A 23,580-nucleotide genomic window follows, 5' to 3' on the forward strand; every position below is an offset into this window, starting at 1 on the left:
TCTCTTTCTATCCTCCCATCTAAGATCTGTTTTTTGCTTTTGCTTTTTTTTTACCATCTCCCCACTTTCAACTCATCTCAGCTTCCTCTTCGCACTGACAACTGTCCTAGTTCTGGTATATCCCATCTACCCATCTCTCTTCCTTGGTCTCCTGTCCCAGAGGATTTTCCACTCATTTTGCACAGGTATAAATAACTACGCAAGGCAGTGGATAATAAGGACCAAAATTGCGAACTAAACAAGCTTCAAAGGAAACAGTCCTGGGAAAGGTGACATATTCCCAATGTCTGACCAATAAGAACATTTTTTTAGCAATGTAAGAATTGGAATAAATTAATGATCCTCCTAGTCCAGTGTCCTATCTCCAAGGAGGGCCGGTGCCAGATTTTTCAGTTTCAGCGGAATACATACTGCACTTGATTGTGCAATGCTATGCTATGGGAAGCAATTTCTTACTGTCCTCCACTCTGTGATCAATTTATGCTCTGAAACCTGGGATAAGATTTTGTACTTTTATCCCAACTAATGTCACTATTACCATTCATTCATTTGAAGTTTAATCCCATTTTTAATCTTACTGAGCTATTTAGCTCAATAACATGATGTGGCAGCTGAGGTCTACAGTTTAATTATAAGGGACCTGATCCAATGCTAACTAAAGTCCATGGAAGCCCTTCCTTTGACTCCAGTGAGCTTTGGATCAGGTCCATGCTGCATAAGAACTATTGCCTTTTATCCACTTTAAATGGTCTGCCTTTCAAATTCAAGTTATCCTTGTCCTTAGATTACTAGCAGGAGCACCAAAAAGCCTTCTCAGTGCCATCCCTTCTTTCCTATACCTTGATCTGATTTCCTCTTGTTCCTTTCTGCCCTGAAGTTCTGAACTGCCTAAAGGTGCTGTGGTGTTATATCCTTCTGACACAGGCTTTGTCAGCTGTTGCTATATATTCAAAACACATTTATAGCTATGTCATGTAGTGCTTAGATTGAATAACTCTGGCTGCACTGAAACCCAAGATTGTCTAACTTGCCTTTGCAACAAGCAATGATTTCTTTGCCAATACTACGCAGCTCATTGACTAATGGTGGTGGTCCAGCATGAGTGTTTAAATGAAGTTCTTCTAGAAACTGATCCCTGAAGAACCTTATCTCACAGTCACTAATTAAAAATAAGATTTCAAGCATTTTACATAGGGACATAAGGGAGCTGAAGTGTAATTTATAGCTTTGTGCTGCTGCCAGTTAAAGAAGTTTGTTTTCATAATATTTTTCTTTCTTTTAAAGAAGTGTGAGTGACCTGAGCACTGGTGAAACATTTCAGACAGTTGCTAGAGAATTAAATCTTCTATTTTTCTACCAAATTGAGACAGCAACTAATAACAGTGCAAACATCACCATACTGCCCCTCACTGATGTGTCTTAACTTTGACCTCATCCAGAGCGGAGAAGGGAGGCCAATCTCCATGGCCCATTCAGTTTTTTACCTCTCTGATGTAACTGCTAAATGTGTTTTTGTAATGTGTTTAACTGTTCACTACTGTCCATGACCCCAGACCATATATTAGTATGACCACTACTGGAATTATGTGTTTAGTTCTGGTGTCCACACTTGAACAAAAGATGTTGACAAATTGGAAAGGGTTCAGAAGACAGCTACAAGAATGATTCGAGGTCTGGAAAATCTGCCTTACAGTAAGACACGCAAGGAACTCAATCTATTTATCTTATCAAAGAAAAGGGAAAGAAGTCATTTGATCATGGACTAAAGTACCTACATGGAGAAAGATTTATTTTATAGCAGAATGCTCTTTAATCTAGCAAGCAAAGGCAAAACAAGGTCTAACGGCTGGAAGCAAAAGCTAGACAAATTCAGATTAGAACTGTGACACACATTGTTAACAGTGAGGGATAATTAACCACTGGAACAATTTACATAGGGTTGTGGTGGATTCTCCATCACCAGAAATCAAGATTGGAACACCTGCTCTACGTCAACCAGAAGCTATGGGCTTGATACAGGAATCACTGGGTCAGTGGCCTGTGTTACACAGGAGGTCAGACTGGTCTATCATAATGGTCCCTTCTGGCCTTAAAAATCTATTAATCTATTTCACTGACTGATGCAGCCTTGTGGTGTAGAATGGAAAATTCTAGTGATTTTTTTCCCCACCAGAGTTATGTTTAGATAGATTATTTTGATATAATATCCATTACACCAGTGTTTATCAGACCTGTAAGGTCGTCTGAGTATTTGAATTTGTCCTTGTAGCAAGGCGCTGTGGCCTTCCTCGGAGCCTGGGCCCGAGGAAGGGTCACTCTGCCCCGAGCCCCACTCTGCAGGCCAAGCCACCTGGAAGCAGAGGGGTGGAGCCAGGGCCATGGTAGGAAGTATAAAAGACAGGCCCAGCAGCTCAGTCAGGGGGAAGCTGCTGCTGCTGGAGGTAGACATGTCTTCCCAGAAGCTGTGGCCTAGGCTGGACCCAGGCCTTGCGGCTGTTTGGCGCAACCGCCCCACTGACTGGAGCCTCCAAAGCCTGCCTGAATTGCCAGACCTGAGTGACTGGAGGGGGCTGCCAGGCCCAAGTGACTGGAGAAGGCCACTGGACCCTAGTGATTGGGTAGGGCTGCCAGACCCTAGTAGCTGGGAGCAGCTACCCAAGCCCGCCGGGTGGGAGAAACCTGGAGGAGCTGCCTGGTGTGGAGGACCCACCGGCGTGGACTGAACGTTGTGGACTAGAGGAACCCCTGAGGCCCTGTGACCTGGAGGAGCTACCTTCTGCAGATGGCCCTGAGGAGTTTCCAGACCTGCTGCCAGTCAACGGTGAGGGACTTGTCGGACGCTCGCTCATCGCCTCCCCCAGTGACCCGGAGGGAGCTACGTGGCTGCAGGAATGCAGAGATTAGGTGGGAGGAAGTGGCTGAGGGACAGCCAACTAGCAAGTGGCTGAGTCAGGGGTGAAACACCCATCAGCTTGTTGCCGCTAGAGCCCTGCTGACTCAGTGGCAAATGGCTTTGTCACTGATAGGGCCCTGGACTGGGATGCAGTGGAGTCGGGTGGGCCTGCGTCCCCCTTCCCTCATCACCCCAGGAGAGCTTGGTGTCCTCTACACTGCTGGCCAGAGGACCCCAAGCTTTGCCAGCCCTGCCTGACTGTAAGGCTGGGGGCTATAGACCACTAGACCTGCCCCACCCACTAGAGGGCCAGGGGCTATTGATTGCTGCACCAGCCCTGCCTGGCTTGAGGGCCAGGGGCTGTAGACTGTACCTGCCCCGCCTACTTGAGAACCGGGGACAACAGACTGTTTGTCTGCCCTGCCCCGCCTGGGGGTTGGGGGCACTAGACTAATCATCCCCCCGCCCTGTTTGAGGGCCGGGGATCATAGACCTTGGTACTGTCCAGCCCCGCTTGTGAGCCAGGGGCTAAAGACTTTGTTGCCTGCCTTGCCCTGCCCTGTCTAAGGGCTGGGGGCAATAGACTATTGGTCCACCCCGCCTGTTGGAAGGCCAGGGAGCTGCAGACCCATTACCAGCCCTGCCCTATGTGAGGGCCAGGGGGCTATAGACTGCGGGAGAAGCCCACCCCACCTAGGGGCTGGGGCTACAGACACATAAACAGGGAGCTTATTCCCCTCAACAAAGGCGCTGTGGCCTTCCTCGGAGCCTGGGCCCGAGGAAGGGTCGCAACGCTGTGGGCTGGACCATGCCACCAGCTTACAGGCCTATACAAAGCACCAAGAAATTACTGCGTAAAGAGAGAACTAGTATACCATGAAGGCCTCCTACCTGGTTGCCTACCACTGGCCCAGCAAAATCTCTAATATATTGCTATAGAACAACCTTAATAGGATTCCATTGCTATCTTCCAGAGGATCCTGCGGTCCAAGCCAGACAGAATTGTGTGTAGATGGAAGAGGGGTTTGGGCTCAAACCTGAGTCTGAATCCAAGTTTACATTGTAGTGTAGACATACCTGAGATGTCCAGATCAGACTCATGTATACTCATATACTCATTTCAGAATGGATTCAAGTGTTACTTAAAATAAATTCAGGCATCATTGTGAAGCATGTTGGTGCTTCATCCAAAACCTTGTCTATACTAGGCTTTTTTTGCCCAAAATTTCCCACCATGACTACCATCAGATCAGCTCCAGAGGCAGTAGCAACAGTGGGAGTGCTAATGTAGACAGAGCTCGAGGTGACTTCCAGCATTTTAAGCCCCACATCATGCTCTGGGCAGGTCTATATGTCACTGTGCTTAAAATATCAGCAGTTGCCTGGAGCTCTACACTAGCACCCCTTTTGTTACTACCACCCATGAAGCAGAACTCTTTGTCTAAGCTGGTGACATCTACACTAAAGCAAGAAGTCACTTCCATGCTAATCTGAGTATGGTCTCAAACACCAACCCTTGAAGCCACACTGGATAGTTGTAATTATATTCCACCATCACCTTAGTGCTACATATTATTATTTCAATGGTTTGAAAGCTATGTGTAGATAATATGAAACACAACTGACCTGAAAATAGTATTCTTGAATTTGTCAAGATGCGATCATAATATTTATTACTATTTATTTTTGTAGCAACTTAGGTGTGCATGGTATTTTGCAGATAACTTTAAAAAAAAAGTGTCCCTATTTAGATGAGCCATCCATTTCAATAGCTTTGGGATAATGTAACCCATGTGTTATGTCCAATAGAATTCCACTAAAGTCTATGTAACTACCCTAAGGATATATAGATAGCATGAAGTGCAGTAAGTCATCTCCAAAGCCTGTGTGGTGTTGAGAGCCCTGTGCCACACTTCATTACAGCAGAATGTGTATTTCTGGAGTATCAATGGCGTGCAGGTAGCCTACACTTTCCTGGCTCACTACACAGCTCTGTATGTAATAGTGAAATACTGAAACCAGTCCAGTCATTGAGCTCTTGGTTTTGTGGATCAGGTCATCAAGCAAACAGTTGCACAAACTCCTCCTTTGTTTGAAGCACTATAGCTGTAGTGGTTGCCTTTTCTGTTTGTTTCCTTGCTGCTTCTCCCCTCTTCAGCATTGTATATTGTATATTCTTTGCTACTCTTACTCAACTCTGTGTGCATAATTTTCTGCTAGTTGCACAATGGATCTAACCTGAAGAGCAATTCATTGACACAAAGGAATATTTCCTCAACACTGACTCTCTCTTCAAGTTGAGATGCTGGTGGTAGTAGCTCCCTTTTTTCTTATTTATGGGCATCTGAGGGAGTTCCTAGAAGTTTCTGCTTTGATGACTTTACCACAGATGGCTTCTTTAACAGACGTGGAAGGATACTACATTTTCTTCTTTTTTCTTTTAAAGAAACTGGCTCTGATTGTGTCCGTGCCCCTTAGCATGTTCTGGCATTTCAATAGGAAATTGGAAGGCAGGAACTTTAGATCAGGGAGAGTTTGAAAGAAAAAATATATATATTATAAAAGGTGGGAGGAAATAATAAATAAATATCATCCACTGTTGACTTAGACCCATCCCAGGATTCCTGTGTCAAAACTCTTGAGGACTAGCAGTTAAAAGATCAAAACTCTGTATTTATAGAATGCCTTAGGAAAGTGTTGCTTCCCCCCAGAGTGGGTATAGGGCATGGCTATACTATCAGATATTCAGAATCCCTTTCCCGCACTAGGAACCGAGTTCTATGGGCCATGCCTACAGCATGGAGGGTGAATCATGGATAACAGATGAGGTCAGCATTATCTTGCATAAGGAAATCATAGTGGGTTTGCAGGAGGAAAATGAGGTTGCAAGGACCTGAACTTCAACACGTAACATCTCACTTGAACCCACAGAAGACAAAAATTCAGAGTGGCTTTGGTAAAATGCAGGGGATGGGAAAAGGAGAAATATGCTGTGTTAATTAACTAACTCACTTCCTCTCAAAGAATATTGGCCAAAGAAGCAGATTTTCTACACCTTTCATTCCCTATGTTGCAAAAGCAGAGAGGATGATATGGCTCTTTAGTTAGTTACAGGTGCAGTAAGTGATGTGTTCCAAATTAGGACACTGATATTTTGAAAGTATTAAGAGTTCTGAAACTTCTGTCCCTAAGAGAGAGCAGCAAATCTGCTGCCTTAACTGTTTACAGCTTATTAGAATAAGTACCACAAAGAGTTATTCTAAAATAGCTTTATCTGGGAGCAGCATTTAAATGACTTAAATATGATAATGGGGATTAGCAAAAGTTACTACCTACTGGAAGCTGAGTTGTAAAATGCCTGCAGGGTAGATAAAATCATCTGATTTCACCATTATTGCAATCTACCAATTGTCTGAAGAAAAACAGATACTTTATTAACTACCTCCAGGTTCAGGGCTAGATCCTCAGCTGGTAAAAACTGACATAGCTCCATTGGCTTTCAATATGCATACTATAATTGGCAGCAATGCAAGTTTCATGGTTCTTTCTGGTGAGCCCCAAACCATGTTTGTTTTCTGCTTTCAGAAAGTGTGCTTTTCAACTAACAAAAGCCCCTTTTATACATTTGTTTCTAGGCAACAATATTTACACCACCACCCATTGGCTGAAATTAAGGGTGAGATCAGTAATGGAGATTCCAGCAGAAAATCAAGCTAAATTTGTTGAGACCTCAGGCCTTGACTTCACTAGGAAAAAAGATATATGAAGTTTTTACTAGGAAAAAAGGCAGTTTGTAGAATTAACAAGTGTTAGCAGGTTAAGGTAAACCCTAGTGTTTACCTTGTCTTGTCTAGCGGTTTGCCTTGTCTTCAGTAGGATCTTACCCTGTTAGTTACCATGGGTTAGCTAACACAAGATAAGAACAAACCTCTTTTCCTAGTGTGGGATACAGCCTCAGTGTTAGTTTCTGTCTGCTCCCTGTGCTTTAGAAGACCAAACTGATTAGTTTCAGCATGGACGGTTGAGACTCATGGACTCAAAAGGGATGGTTACACCCCGCCCAAGAGCGAGATTACATCCACACGGGCTCTGATGTGGAGAGGATGGCTCTGTTGGCAGTGTCTGTGGCTGAGAGAGCAGATAGAGGGAGAAGGTGAATGTGACTGCTATGTGTGTTAAGTGACAATGATGCTGAGCATAATTCAGCTGCAACAAATTAGGTTTTCCTCAAAGTACATGGTATGGTGTGTTCTCTTAATGGAGATGCCAGAAGATCCCTTCATATCCAACCATTCCAGCGAGAATCCAAACGGTGAAGCACTGTATAATAAACCACACATTAGAAAAATATGTATGTAAAACATAACACTGTCAATCCTTTCAACAGCTGAAACTCATAATATGAAAGGAGAAAATACTTTTACATGTTTTCGAGTTAATGGGTAACCAGTGTTTATGAATTGTCCATAACCTACTGTCACCTAATACAAGAGAAGTCCAGCTGAGACATTTTCAAAGAGCTAGGAAGAGACTGACAAAACTGAACTAGAATGACACTACATATGCAACAGAAGAGGGTGTAGGAGGCGTATTAAACTATCTCTGTGATGACTGAAAGATGATCAGAAACACAAACATCAAGAGGAGCATGCACCTGTAATACAAACATGAAGACATACTCAGAACTTTGACAAGATTTTCCATCAAGTGTCAGGCAGGTTTGTCATCTTCACATTTTACATTTTCCCTCACATAAGTGAATTTAAGCACAGTTTAGAAGTTTGCCTTTTAGTGAAGCTCACCTCAGTTTTGGCTTATCATAGATGCATGCACATCTTCCCACTAATTCTTTATGAACTTTTGTTAAACTCTTCCATAGATCTTCTGAGGAAACAGTGCCTCTTATTTCTGCCACAGGTGCAGTTAGGTATAGTCAGAAGACAGCTTCGTGGACAAATGGGCAAATCACAGCTTTTGAAACTTTAAGACATCCTTTACTATTTATCATGTATCTTGTCCCCGTGAAGGCCCACTCCATGGCACCAATTGTATAAGGCCCCACTTGCTTATGCAGTGCAGACTCTAAATGTTACTTATCCTTGCTGAAATCATGGGCTGCAAGGGGCTTTTTGGTGGCTATGTTATAACATTAACTCTCTTGAAGTTCTGACTCTGAGATCTCTACAGTTATAAACAAACAACAGGGGGATGTATGGGGTACATTTTGGTCCTGTTCAGGCCAGTAAAATATCAGTAATGGGTTTGGTTATGGCCCACACAGGGCAGAAATACAAAATAGCTTATTTTGCTTTATAATCTATAAAACGCACCTAACCAAGGCTCTCGGGTGCCTTTGCCAAAAGTTAAAAATACAATCAAATCAAAAATAGAGCCAGGAGCTGCTCCTAACCTCAAAACAAAAAATAACCAACCACAATAGGAAACTCAACCAGCACGCTCCCACCCCCCCCAAACAAGAACCTTTATGCTAGCTCTTATGCCCCTCTTCACTCCACACCTACCTCCTGAAAAGAATGTCTCAAATACCAAAGCATATTTCAATACCATAGCTTCCTAGTGTTGTTCATTACATTTGTTCTGTAAAATGGTCTTCCATTCATGCTCTCCCAATATCCTGACCTACAAAATCTTGCTTGTAAGCTTTGCCCCATACAACGTGCAATTGTTTAACTGGATGTACAGTCAGTTCACACTGACACCACCACTGAATTATACTCAGTGTCTCTGTACCTGGTTGTCATTTCCACATAGCAGACACAAAACTTCTCTCATTTAACAACTTATTGGCAAGAGTATTGCCAAATTTTTCTGCAATACAGATTTGTTTTGAGGATGAACCAGGTCCCATTTCGGAATCTTCACTTTCTCTTTAGGCATCATCATTCATTCTATAGCATTCCAAGCTTGATGCAAGTCCCTTCTAACTGGAAAAAAGTGAGGGGACAGCTCCGTTTCCTGATATACTTTCTCTTGCCAACTTGGCTTGCTGATCTGCTTAACTCAGAAGCATATCTTAAAGCACTGCTCCAAAAGCTAGCAAGCAAAGTACAGGAAGTACACATCACGTCTACAAAAAATGTTTGCTTATCGAAATAAGATACCTTGGTGCACATATTCCACATGCTATGATGCCATAGCACAACTCAATCCATGTTAAGAGATGTTTTAGAAATGTAATAGACACAGTAAGGAGTATCAAGAAGGATTTGTTGCCATCCCTTACAGGAATTACTGGGTGAAATTCTATGGCCTGTGTTATGCAGGAAGTCAGACTAGATGATTTTGTGCTGGCCTTAACACCTGTGATTATTAGGTCATCACAGGAAGCTATGGAGATGTGAAATTCAGCCTTATTCCTCTGACAAATTAGAATGTTTAGTGTAGCTATTCTCCCAAAACTTGTAGTAAAACTATGAAAGATGCACTTTATTGAAGCATTGCATTTTTTTTTTAATGATTCCCCATATTGACAAAGCACTACTCCAGTCACAGGCCTTCCCACTTCTGCAGGTTCCCCACGAGAGTTCTTCCCCTTCTCCAGGACACTTCTCATCTTCCCATATCAGCCTCCCTACCATCTTTCCCTTATCTTTTTGCCAGGTCAGGGAACATGTCTTCTGGCCAGCGTGTCTTCCATAGCCAGTCCTTTGGGGCTGGGTTTGTAAAGCCCAGGGACTCTTCTGGCCTGATTACTTCTTACAGACAAATTCCTCCTAAAGTCACAGGGCCCTTATTTCCCCAGAATGTGGTACTCTAGGCAACCATTTATCAAACGTATGCCTAAACTCACCCCTGTATAGATTACAACACTGGGGAGAACAGTGGTGCGATTGCATATATTTCTTGGGAGGGAAAAAGGGGGGCCAGATTCTGATGTGTCCCCCCACGCCTGCACAGACCTTGTTCTAGTCCCTGCTCATGTCCCCCTCCCCTCCTGCAGGGACCTTGGGTCTTCCTCAGCTAGGGAATTTCCACTCCTTCTTACCCACACAGTGCATGTGCTGGTGCTTTCAGAACTCAAAATTTTTGGCAGCCTCCCCTGCACTCAGCCCGCACAGGAGCAGACTCCCTGAGCATCCGGTCGCTAGGCTGCCTCTCCATCTGGACAGAGAACAAATATCCGTGGCACTGTGAACACACAGCCAGAGCGATCCCTTAAATCACTCCAGCAGACACTGTATTGATTTAGTATGTGACCACTGATTACAAGTGGTCAAGACATACCTCCCAGCTCCATGGCCTATGGAACTTTGAGCAAGTGCAAAAACCCGGGGGGAGGCACATTCACCGCCTCCCCCCTCTCCCCCCCGCACGCGCACACACACACACACACACACACCCCGCCTAGTCCTCTTAATTGGTACTACTTGGACAAAGTTTTATTTCTTTTTAAAAAATCCATTAAAGGCAAGGCAATCTAGATGGCTCTTGTAAGTAACCCTCACCGCTCACTAAAATAGAGATTTCATATTGCAGGCCTGTTCATCTAGTCATATGCTGTTCTTGAACTGATTGGGTTTTGTTAAAGGCTGCCTGGAGTCTGGGAAAATAATTTTGCTTAATATTGATGTCAATAAAATTGGAAAGAAGATAGTAAAGAATGGCAGCAGTGACAGGCTGTGTTTGAAAAGATTTGCTGGGTAGATGACATGATGTTTGCAGAGGCAGCTCAGGAAATGCCAATAAAGCCCTTGCTTGCACACAGCAAAAAAATAAATAAAAAAAAAAAACCACAAAGGAAATTAGATAAAAAGGAGAGAGACAGATTACAGTTTGCTCTGAAATTGGATCTTCAGCACGGACTATATTACAGCTGTGATTGAGTAGGTTACAACAGGATTGTTAGTGTAGTGTAGCATCCCTATAACCAACTTCATGCCTAGGACTGCCTGTCCAGTGTTCTAACCCTTTTATGAAGGCATGGTTAGGCCTCATCTACATTATAACTTTTAACCCCTCACCTGATTATAGATATAGCATAGAGTTTTTAAAAATGAGCTAATCACAGAAACCAATTCACACCAATATTGTGATGGCAATGACAGAGAGAACCATTGATATAAGCCGTTGGATACTGAGTATGAAAGCAAACTTTGTGGAGAGGTATCAAATTTCAAGAATTATAGCAGCCTTAGTTAAATAACAATAGTATTATTTGTATTCCAGCAGCACTTAGGCGCACCAATCAGGGATGAAGGCCCCATTGTGCTAGGCGCTGTACAAACACAAAACAAAAAGACATGCTCTGCCCCAATTAATTTACAATTTAAATGGCAATGGAATCAGCTAAAGCTCTACAAAACTGTAACTATTGTTGGAGGCCCAGCACAATTTGAGTTGCTTGACCACTGTCCTACAGGCCTAGTATAGCTTCAGTTGCTTGCTTGGCTATTCTGACCCCTGTAGCATGACATCTTCCAGTTGGCAGAGACTGAATAACCTTATAGATGTGCATTTCTGCATAGCACAGCACACAATAAGACAAAATACAGATACTGTATGTTTGCAGCTGCACGTAGATAATGGTGATGAGAGCAAGAAGTTATCCTTGAACGTCTGGGGGTACACTGTTTTATTGCCAAGGGGCATACTTTTACTCTGCCCCTCTTATCACCAGATGTTGTTTTGACGACCCCAATTATTATGGAGAATGGACTGTAGTTAAGGGTGGAAACCCAATGTAGATAATTAGCATATATGATAATGAGAGAGATAATTAGGTGAAGATTGTTTACAGAAGGGTATAAGTAGTCACCATTTAGACAAAGGGGGGCACTCCATCAACACCTGACTCCGCGGGAGGTGCTGCCAGTTGGACCAGAGGATCCACTGACTCCCTGGCAGGGCCCCTGAAGAAAGCCGTTCCTGTATACAGCCTTCTGAGTAACTGCTTAGCTCTCCAGGCTTAGTGAGTATGATATATTGTAGTTAATTTTAGGCTTTGTATCTAACTAATATATTTATAGAAAACCTTGCACATTAAACCTTATTGATCTGCAAATCGGGCGTACCGTGTCTCACTGTTATCCACACTGATCATAAAGTGTCCAGAATCAACTGTTTGCACAGGTTTCTTCCTTCCATTTCATTTCACATTAGTCCACTCCCCTCTCATTCCCCTCTAAATTTTGTGCTGGAACAAATCCAACATTATGGGTTTGGAAAAAAACCATAAAACTCCATGGGTCATCTCAAAACTGAAACTATGCTTGTGAACTTTTTGATAAACCTGGGCCAAGTTTATAATACTGAAAAACAATTTCCTCTTTGTGTTATTTCAAGTCGTTGCTAAAATGTCACACAGCTGTAGCCAAGACTTTAAAATGGAAGGAGGCAGCGAAGAAAGAAGCCAAGAATAAGGAAAATTCCTGAAGGTGCTGGAGGAGGTATTTATTTTTTGTACAAAAGTCAAAAAGTTAGTGGGAAAATATGAACAAAGTACATTCCCAATAATGATAATATTTACAGAATTACTTATCCCACATTAAATATGGGAAGAGGCTTAGACATTTAGACAATCTCCAAAAGAATGATTTTTTTAATGGTGACAGAGATCTTTAAACATTCATCCATTTTGTTCCAGGGCTATAGAAATGATCTCAGGTATTTCTAGGGCACCCGTCACCATTCAGTCTGAGAATCTCTTTGTTAATCCCCTTAAAATAAAACTGAAAAATGTCTCACTAAACTCTTGATTGAAATAGTAATGTAAAATACAAATAATTATTTATTTTCCTTTAGCCTGTACCTTTCAAATAAAGATCAAGAGACTTATTAAAATTGCAACAAGGACAAGAAAAACAAATGCAGAAACAAAATTAGTCCTGATTGTTAGGGATGTGAATCTTGCTAGACTAGCTGAGGAAAGAAAAGTGACTGAAAAGATCAGGAGCGGAAAACGAAGAAGAAATAACTAGATTAAGAGAATATGCTTGACAGAGAACTTCACAAATACCTATATAGATCCAAAGAGATCTGCTGAACTCTTTCAGTGAGATGGTTCTAGTAGCATCTACGATAATTACTGATTTTAAAGGCAAGGTTAACAAATTAGTGAAAAACAATTAGCTGAACTATATATTTAAACAGTTAATTAGTAGATTAAGTGAAATAATGCATCTTTGAAAGGTTTGGGATAAGAGGATAAGTTGTATATTTTGATATTTTTTTATAAGATGTATACATTAAGTCACATGGGACTAGAAAAAATTCACTGAGAGATGATAGAGGCTCAATTTAAATGTATATCCCAAAATAAAAAACATTGTAAGAGGACCAAAAAAGTGCCACCGTGGCTAAACAACAAAGTAAAAGAAGCAGTTAGAGGCAAAATGGCATCTTTTAAAAAGTGGAAATTAAATCCTATTGAGGAAAATAGAAAGGAGCATAAACTCTGACAAGTGAAGTGTAAAAATATAATTAGGAAGGCCAAAAAAGAATTTGAAGAACAACTAGCCAAAGACTTAAAAAGTAACAGCAAAAAAATTTTTAAGTACGTCAGAAGCAGGAAGCCTGCTAAACAACCAGTGGGGTCACTGGACGATCAAAATGCTAAAGGTGCACTAAAAGGAGATAAGGCTATTGTGGAGAAACTAAATGAATTCTTTGCATCAGTCTTCAAGGCTGAGGATGTGAGGAAGATTCCCAAACCCGAGCCATTCTTTTTAGGTGACAAATCTGGGGAACTGTCCCAGATTAAAGTGTCATTAGAGGAAGTTTTGGAACAAATTAATAAATAAAAGAGTAATAAGTCACCAGGACCAGATGGTATCCACCCAAGAGTTCTGAAGGAACTCAAATGTGAAATAGCAAAACTACAAAGTGTAGTATGTAACCTATCATTTAAATCAACTTCTGTACCAGATGACTAGAAGATAGCTAATGTGACACCAATTTTTAAAAAAGGCTCCAGAGGTGATCCCACCAATTACAGGTCAATAAGTCTCACTTCAGTACTAGGTAAATTGGTTGAAACTATAGTAAAAAACAGAATTATCAGACAAATAGATTAATACAATTTGTTGGGAAAGAATCAACATGGTTTTTGTAAAAGGAAATCATGCCTCACCAATCTACTAGAATTCTTTGAGGGGGTCAACAAGCATGTATACAAGGGTGATCCAGTGGATATAATGTACTTAGATTTTCAGAAAGCCCTTGACGAAGTCCCTCACCAAACACTCCTAAAGCAAAGTAAGCAGTCATAGAATCATAGAAGATTAGGGTTGGAAGGGACCACTGCTGAAAGCAAGACCAACCACAACTAAATCATCCCAGCCAGGGCTTTGTCAAGCCGCACCTTAAAAACTCTAAGGATGGAGATTCCTCCATCCCTCTTGGTAACTGATTCCACCCTCCTAGTGAAAAAGTTTTTCCTAATATCCAACCTAGACCTCCCCCACTGCAACTTGAGACCATTGCTCCTAATTCCATCATCTACTACCACTGAGAACAGCCTAATTCCATCCTCCCTGGAATCTCCTTTCAGATAGTTAAAGGCTGCTATCAAATCCCCCCTCATTCTTCTCTTCTGAAAACTAAACAAGCCTAGTTCCCTCATGGTGAAAAGTTCCAGAGGGGTTGCCATGTTAGTCTGTATACAACAAAAACAACGAGAGTTCTGTAACACTTTAAAGACTAACAAATTTAATTTCTGCAGGCATAAGCTTTCGTGGGAAGTGGGTTACAGCCCACGAAAGCTTATGCCTGCAGAAATTAAATTTGTTAGTGTTTAAAGTGCTACTGGACTCTCGGTTTTTTAGTTCCCTTAGCCTCTCCTCATAAGTCATGTGCTCCAGCCCCCTAATCATTTTTGTTACCCTCTGCTGGACTCTCTCCAATTTGTTCACATCCTTTCTATAGTGGGGGACCCAAAACTGGACACAGTACTCCAAATGAAGTCTCACCAGTGCCAAATAGAGGGAAATAATCACTTCCCTCGATCTGCTGGCAATGCTCCTACTAACGCAGCTCAATATGCCGGTAGCCTTTTTGGCAATAAGGGCACAGTGTTGACTCATGTCCAGCTTCTTGTCCACTGTGACCCACAGGTCCTTTTCTGCCGAACTGCTGCCTAGCCAGTTGGTCCCCAGTCAGTAGCAGTGCATGGGATTTTTCCATTCTAAGTGCAGGACTCTGCACTTGTCCTGGTTGAACCTCATCAGATTTCTTTTGGCCCAATCTTCAAATTTGTCTAAGTCATTCTGTATTCTATCCTTGCCCTCCACCATATCTACCACTCCTTTCAGTTTAGTGTCATCTGCAAACTTGCTGAGGATGCAATCCACCCCATCCTCCAGATCATTAATGAAGATGTTGAACAAAACTGGCCCCAGCACTGACCCCTGCGGCACTCCATTTGTTACCTGCTGCCAATTAGACATTGAGTTGTTGATGACTACCCATTGAGCCCAATGATCTAGCCAGCTTTCTATCCATATTATAGTCCATTCATCCAACCCATACTTCTTTAGCTTGCTGATAAGAATAATGTGAGAGACCATATCAAAAGCTTTGCTAAAGTCATGGAATAAGAGGGAAGGTCTTCTCCTGGATCAGTAACTGGTTAAAAGATAGGAAACAAAGGGTAGGAATAAATGGTTGGTTTTCAGAATGGAGAGAGGTAAATAGTGGTGTCCCAAAGGGGTCTGTACTGGGACCAGTACTGTTCAACATATTCATAAAGTATCTGGAAAAAGGGGTAAACAGTGAGGTGGCAAAATTTGCATATGATACAAAACTACTCAAGGTAGTTAAGTCCAAAGCTTACTACAAAGAGTTACAAAGGGATCTCACAAAACTGGGTGACTGGGCAACAAAATGGCAGATGAAATTCTATGTTGATAAATAAAAAATAATGTACATTGGAAAACATAATCCCAACTGTACATATAAAACAACAGGATTTAAATTACCTGTTACCACTCAAGAAAGAGATCTTGGAGTCATTGTGGATAGTTCTCTGAAAACATCCACTCAGTGTGCAGCGGCAGTCAAAAAAGCTAACAGAATGTTGGGAATCATTAGGAAAGGGATAGATAATAAGGCAGAAAATATCATATTGCCTCTTTATAAATCCATGGTACGTACACATCTTGCATACTCTGTGCAGATCTGGTCACCCCATCTCAAATAAAAATATATTGAAATTGGAAAAAGTACAGAAAAGAGCAACTAAAATTATTAGGGGTGTGGAAAACTTCCATATGAGGAGAGATTAATAAAACTGGGACTTTTCAGCTTGGAAAAGAGACGACTAACGGGAGATATGATAGAGGTCTATAAAATCATGACGGGTGTGGAGAAAGTAAATAAGGAAATATTATTTACGCCTTCACATTACACAGAAACTAGGGGTCACCCAATCAAATTAATAGGCAGCAGTTTTTTAATCAAACAAAAGGAAGTATTTCTTCACACAATGCACAGTCAACATGTGGAACTCCTTGCCAGAGGATGTTATGAAGGCCAAGGCTATAATGGAGTTCAAAAAAGAACTAGTTAAGGTCATGGACGATAGGTCCATCAGTGGCTATTAGCCAGGATAGGCAGGGATTGCTGTTTGCCGGACGCTGGGAATTACCTTTTCTATTCATTCCCTCTGAAGCACCTGGCATTGGCTACTGTCAGAAGACAGGATATTGGACTAGATGGATCATTGGTCTGATCCAGTAGGGATGTTCTTATGAGCATAGGTCATAATGTCTAAAAAGCTGTTTTTATTTTACTGTCTTATCAATTATCACATCCAAGAGATATTTGATTATCCCCAAATCTTTAATGGGAGGAGAAGGAGTAGGAGTAAAGAAAATTAAGCTAATTTGAGGCATGCTGAAGTGATCTTTTAACTTAGGTCCCAATCCTGAAAATTTATATACACATGCTTAGCTTTACTGTCAGTAGTTCTGTTGAAATTAATGGTAAAGCTAAGCATATGCTAAAGTGTTTGCAGGATTGGAGAATTAATGAGCAACAAATGAGTTTTAAAATAATTTAGCGTTAAAAGAATAATTATATATGAGAAATAAAATGGACTACATGAAGGGAGCAAGAGCAGAACTAGTGTATTATGGGCCCCATTCAGCAAAGCACTTAAACACATGTGTATATCCTACTGAATTCAAGTATTTAATGCTTTGCTGAACTGGGGCCTACATTAGCTCCAAACTTCCTTTTTTGCTTCATAGAGGGTTTAAGATAAAGAAGCATTTCTTAAGTTGTATGAGCATGGTGTGTAATAACCCAACAAAACATTGCTGCTGTTCCCAAGAGGGCTAGCTCTTGAAACTACAAAGCGGCAAAACTCTGCCTCCTGACAGACCTAGGGCTTGTCTTCACTGCAAAGTAAGTTCCAGTTATAACCCATATTGCCCCTCACTTTAGTCTCATCCCCACAAAAAGAGGCTTATCTTGAGTGCAATGGTGCTTTTAACTCTAACTAGCTGGCCCATTAGGTGAAACAGTCTAAAGCCCAAGGGCTGCTAACACTCAAACTGCTAACATGACCTCTCTTTAGCATGAATGCAGGCTAGGATCACTCAAGTACCACTAGTCCTCCAATATATTCCCACAATTCTCCCATGTGCCCAGAAAGAACAGATCAGGTCTCACACAATTCACTGAGAAAGAATTGAGAGAGCAGCTCAACATACGATAGCGCTAAGAACTATGGGATGTGTCCCCAGGAGTCTTCCTTAGTGTGACACAAAGTGCAGTGCCAATGTAGAGATAGCAAATTGAATGTTCTTTTGCAGCGTGGGTGCTCTCACTCAAGCTAACCCAAGAGGAGTAATTCAAATGTAGTTAAATCTGCAGTGAAGACATACTTATAGACAACTTGAATACTGCAATATTTTCCTCACAGGCTCCTTATATTGTGTGATCCAAAGCCCGTATCTGACTCCATGGCTTAGTGAAAAGCAAAGCTCTGAACCATTACTCTACATTCCTTATCAACTACCACCATCATGTGGCCATACTGCTTCAAATCTTCCAACTGCAAATGCTATTTTAAAAAAGGTGCTCCACATTTTCCTCTGTCCTTTTAATTATTTAGGCTATTTTATTTCCCTTGTGTCAGTTGTAATTGTGACACTTTGGGTGAGTTGTCTCCTTTAGGGACAGAAGGAACAACCTTAGAGCATTCTGACATACTTATACCAAGCTAGAAAAAATAACAAAAGAGAAAATATATTGGAGGCATTTTTCTCAAAGTTTTTACAAGAGTCTTGATTAAATAACATAATATTCACAACTCCTTTACACACAAAGCAGTGACAAATATAGTTGCTTGGAACAGAGAACTAAAAGCTATCACTTGAGCCAGCACTTATCACTATTAATACTTATCAGGGTATGTCTTCACTGACGGTGGCAAATTCGCCGCCGTCAGATTGATTTATCCGGATCGATTGAGCAGACAGTGAAGACCCACTCAATCGATCCGGGAGTCGACACGGTAAAACCATCCCTCAAGTGGCATAGTGCTGAAGGTGCCATGTAGGAGAGGAGTTACAAAGTCGACGGGAGTTACACAAGCTACTCTTGTGTAGCTTGTGTAACTCCCATCGACTGCTGCTGAATTTCAAGGTAAGAGTAGACCAGGCCTCAGGCTCCTCTGGAAAAGGCTTAATTGGACAGAGGTATGGCTGATTACACGGACAGATTGGGTCTAATGAGTCAATTAGCCCATTCACAGGGAAGCTGTATAAAAGGATACAGGAAGGCCATGCTAGAGACTCTCTATTAGGCCTTGTCTATACTAGAAAGTTTTGTCAAAGGTAGTTTTTTCAGTGATAAAAAGCACTATAATTACAGTGCTCGCACCCATCCACACAGCACTCATTTTGTCACAAAAACACATCCACACTTGGTGCTATAGTATTGACAGTGAGAGCAGTGCATTGTGGGCAGCTATCCCACCATGCAACTCGGCAGCTTCTGCTGCTAGGAATTCTGGGATGGTGGAGAGGAACACGGAGCAGCATGGGTGCTGGCTCAATGCCCCATGGTGCATTGCATGTCCGTGCTGTCATTCATTGCATTGCTGGCAGCAACTCACGCCATATTTTCAACGGTTCCCCACTGTTTACTGCGCGCCTGCCATCTCTATCTGAGAACTTGGATCCACTCTCCACTGTTGCCTTTCAGCATTCTGAACACATTGCGGCTGGTCGTGCAGTACATCATGAGCTCTGAATCAGAACAGGAATCCAAGGAGCCTGACCTGCTGAGTGACATGCAGACAAATAGCACCGCATTACTGTTGTCATTCATGGAGTATCTGCACACAGTAAACCGCCGCTTCTGGGTGCGTGAGACAAGCACTGAGTGGTGGGATCGCATCGTTATGCAGGTCTGGGATGATGAGCAGTGGCTACAGAACTTTCGAATGCGCAATGCCACCTTCATGGAACTACATGCAGAGCTGGCCCCTGCCCTGCAGTACAAGGACACCAGAATGAGAGCTTCTCAGTGGAGAAGCACATGGCAATCGCTGTATGGAAGCTGGCAACTCCAAACTGCTAGCAGTCAGTTGCTAATCAGTTTGAAGTTGGCAAATCCACTGTTGGAGCTGTGTTACCACAAGTGTGCAGGGCCATTAATCACATTCTGCTGTGAAGGACTGTGACTCTGGGCAAGGTGTGTGAAATAGTGGATGGATTCGCAGCAATGGGATTCCCTAACTGTGGCAACACAATAGATGGCACACATATCCCAATTTTGGTACCAGACCATCTTGCAACAGAGTACATCAACAAGAAGGGGTATCGCTCTACAGTACTCCAGGCGCTTATGGATCACAGTGGGTGTTTCACTGACATCAACGTGGGTTGGTCAGGAAAGGTGCATGATGCTCATATTTTCAGGAACACTGGCCTGTAGCAGAAGCTACAAGCAGGGACATTTTTTCCAGATGAAAAGATTCCAATAGGGGATGCTAAGATGCCCATAGTGATCCTAGGAGACCCAGCCTGCCCACTAATGCCATGGCTCATGAAGTCTTACACAGGCAACCTGGATAGCTGCAAGGAGCGCTTCAATAACAGGCTGAGCAAGTGCAGAATGACTATTGAATGTCCATTTGGCAAGTTAAAGGCACACTGGAGATGCATTTATGGCAGGCTGGACTTAAATAAGGACAATATTCCTGTGGTTATAGCCTCCTGTTGTGTGCTCCCTAATTTATGTGAAGCTAAGGGTGAAAAGTTTGCCCCTGGGTGGACCACAGAGGCGGATTGCCTTGCATCTGAATATGAGCAGCCAGATGCCAGGGGTATTAAAGGGGCACAATGGGGGACATATGCATAAGGGAGGCATTGAGGGCCCGTTTTGACAATGAGAACCTATCAGGTGTTTTTTGAAACTGCGCTGTGACATTCTATGACTGCTATACAGATGTACGTGTGTCAGTGGTAGATGCACATATCATGTTCAACACATAAATAAAGAGTGCTTCTTGTTTTGAGAGCTTACTTTTATTATTAAACACAGAACAGCACACAACACAAACAAATCCTAGAGGGGAGAAAGTTGTGGGGGGCAGTGCCATGACAGTTGCATGTAAGTCCAGCAGTCGTTCTTATAGCTGTCTGAGGGGGTGGAATGAAGGAAATAGCGAAATGGTCCATGATTTTGGTAGGAATGTGTAGGGGGATTTGGTTGAGTGCAGGGAAAGAAGTTCTGTTGCAGCTGAAGTGGGGGGCTGAGCTTGCAAGAATTGTGTCTGCAATGACGCTATTGTCTTTAGAAACTCTGTCTGCTCCTCCATGGCCTTGATCATGAGCTCATGGCCAGCTAAAATTCTCTCCGGGTTTTCCTTCCTTTCCTGTCTGTCCATCTTCTGAGATTCTGACATCAATTGTCTCCATGCCCTTTTCTCTCTTTCAGATGCCTCAGAGGACAGGAGGAGTTCCTGGAACATCTCCTTCCTTCCTTCTCCGGGATCACTTCCTTATCAGTCATAGACAGTCCGCCAGCGTAGGGGCCTTGGCTGCGAAGGTCACATCTGTGTAAGAACAAGAAACAAATAACAAAACCATTATTGTGAATGCCCTAACAATACACATGAATCACTGTGAAACACACCTCATTTTCACTGTCCCCCTGCGCAGAGTACAGCTCCTTGATCAGCCTGAAAATGGTGTGTTGGGGGTGGGAAGGGGCGAGATCATACAACTAGATCTAGGTTCTGGAGTCTGGGTGGATGCTCACTTGGGGCATAAATGCAGGTACACAGGGAAAACAAATTTCAAATTGTGCCACCATTCTCCACAGGCAGGGGCCATAGAAGCCAGTATCTCGCTCCTTAGAGTCAGCAAGGATGCTAGGATGCATCTCCTCCACGCGAGCAGCTTCAAACCGGGTCCCTATGCTGCACGACTATGTGCTGCTTTGGTCCCTGCTCAAGTGATTGCCAATTGGTATGGGAAAATGACCTACAACGGGGGCAGAAAAACAGCTGCTCTGCCCAGGAATCTGAGGCAGAGAATTGGAGAGTACCTCCAAGAAAGTTTCCTAGAGGTCACACCAGAGGATACCCATGAAATCTCAGCGTGTATTAACGTGCTTCTCAGCCATACTGTCTAGATGTGCAAGGGATAGGAAAGCACCTGGAAACAGAGCTACTCCTGTGCATTTCTATCCCTTCAAGTACCTGTATGCTTTAGCCAAACTAAGGACCCCCATGCCTCCAGTACACAAGCAGCATCAGCTTCCAAACACTTACCAGAGCTCCCCTCTTCTGCATCCTGAACACCTGAGCTGAAGTGCTGTGGCTGGCTGTAGCCTTCTGCGGTCAAGAACAGCTCCTGACTCCCAACCTCAGCAACCGAATTGTTCCTTGGCTCTGGGTCATCCTCCAGCTCCACTTCCTCATCGATGACCTCTTCGTCGGGGTTCAGTACAATATCCAGTAGCCCCGGGGCCGCAGAGGTGTCTACGGGTGTCTTGAGGGTGGATGTGGGGTCACCGCTGAGGATGGATTCCAGCTCTTTGTAGAAGCAGCAGCTCATTGGCTCTGCACCAGAGTGGCGGTTTGCCTCTCTGGCCTTGTGGTAGCTCTGCCGCATCTCCTTGATTTTAGCTCGGCACTGCACGTATCCTGCTCATAGCCCTTCTCCATCATGGCACAAGAAATCTGGCTGTAGGTATCAAAGTTCCTTTGGCTAGAGCAAAGCTGGGAGTGCACAGCAGACTCTCCCCAAATGCTGAGCAAGTCCAGTGTGCTCCAAGCGGGAGAGTGTTTGCTGCGTGGAGCCACCATGGTCAGCTGGGAAGATGAGATGCAAGCGCTCCACGCTGACCAAGTAGGAAGTGGAATAAAAATTTCAAACTTACCGTGACTGTAAAGGGGGAGAGGCGGGTGGCTGCAGAGCAGCGGAGTGCAATTGGATATCCAGAGTGGTCAGGATTGGCATTGTGGGACATTTCTGGAGGCCATTTACCACAACAACAAAAAAACAGCAGTGTCTACACTGACCCTTTGTTGCTAAAAGTTTGTCGCGAAAAGCTCTAAGCCTCTCTTCCAAGTGGTTTTATTTTGTCGACAAAACAGGACAGTTTTGTCGACAAAAGGGTAATTGCTGTGTGTACACCAGAATTGCTTTGTCGACAAAAGGTGACTTTTGTTGATAAAACTCTCCAATGTAGACCAGGCCTTAGAGATGAACAGAGGGTTAGGAAAGCCTGCAACAAGGAGGTTTCTGAGTAGATGCTTTACCTCTTCTTCCCTTTCTCCTTTTTGAGAAGGGATGAGAAAATTGAGATACAGTATAAAGGTGTAGAGACATACATATGTATTGAAAGTGGGGTTAAAACACTGTAAAACTACAGGGGGTGTTACAAGCAAGACAGTCTCAGTGTTGTGGGTCTGCAGAAATGGCAGGGATGTGGCATGCCACTCAGTCACAAGTGGGAGCTTGTCTGGGTTTTGCTTATATCTGGGTGAATGGAGGAGCTGCTGAAGAGATCTGGGAGTCAGAGGAAGAAATGCTGTAATGGCTAGTAGAGTAGCAAAGAGAGATGCAGAAGGCCCTGCAGACCTTCTAAGAATCCCCCCATGCAGAGAAACAATTCTTGTTTGCCTTGCAGGCAGAGCAATACAAGTGCAAGCCCAGGTACACCAACAGTTCCTACAAAGTTTAGTGAGTCCTGCAGTGATGGGCAAAAGCCAACTACGGGGCCCTCTTTTAACCTTGTATGTCTCTCTTTCTCTGCTTCTCTTCAAGCCTGAATTTTCCTTCTTGGGTCTTTCTGTCCAGCTTCCTTGTTAATGGACTAATTGGCTCATTGATTCACTTGCACCCATCTGGCTTGGTAATCAGGCACACCACTATCCACTTAAGCCTTCTCCAGGGGAAGCTAATTAGTAGGACTCATGACCAGCCTGCTGGCTCAACTACTACCTCTCAGTGTGCATTCACTGTTTTTAAAAGAATAGTTTCAAACATTTCAAAACCACACAAATTTTAGCTTATAATATCAAACTGAATCCTTAAAGTACTTACTTTTAAATCCATAGCTAATTTGGATTTAGCATACAGTCTGATATATTCTCATTCAAGGCAAAAAAAAAAAAAGTTGGTGACTAGTGCTGCCAAAACAAATGTATTTTTTCCAAGCAAGAAAACAACTTACCCCATAACATCTCACTGAAAATTAACCAG

The 23,580-nt window shown here is 42.9% G+C and overlaps 1 protein-coding gene across 1 annotated transcript in view; it reads left to right on the forward strand.

Moving 5' to 3' along the window:
- Positions 1-22,176: 22,176 nt before the first annotated feature.
- Positions 22,177-23,580, forward strand: part of AGBL3 (AGBL carboxypeptidase 3) — a 55,260-nt gene continuing 53,856 nt past the window's right edge. Inside the window, exons 1-2 of the mRNA XM_067558960.1 lie at positions 22,177-22,221; positions 23,006-23,058. Of these exons, the coding sequence (XP_067415061.1) occupies positions 22,177-22,221; positions 23,006-23,058 (98 nt within the window). The remainder of the gene's footprint in view (positions 22,222-23,005; positions 23,059-23,580) is intronic.

The sequence above is a fragment of the Emydura macquarii genome, unplaced genomic scaffold, assembly GCF_026122565.2.
Source record: "Emydura macquarii macquarii isolate MOO-44397 ecotype Brisbane River unplaced genomic scaffold, CSIRO-AGI_Emac_v2 contig_2205, whole genome shotgun sequence".
In the NCBI taxonomy this organism is placed as follows: Eukaryota; Metazoa; Chordata; order Testudines; family Chelidae; genus Emydura; species Emydura macquarii.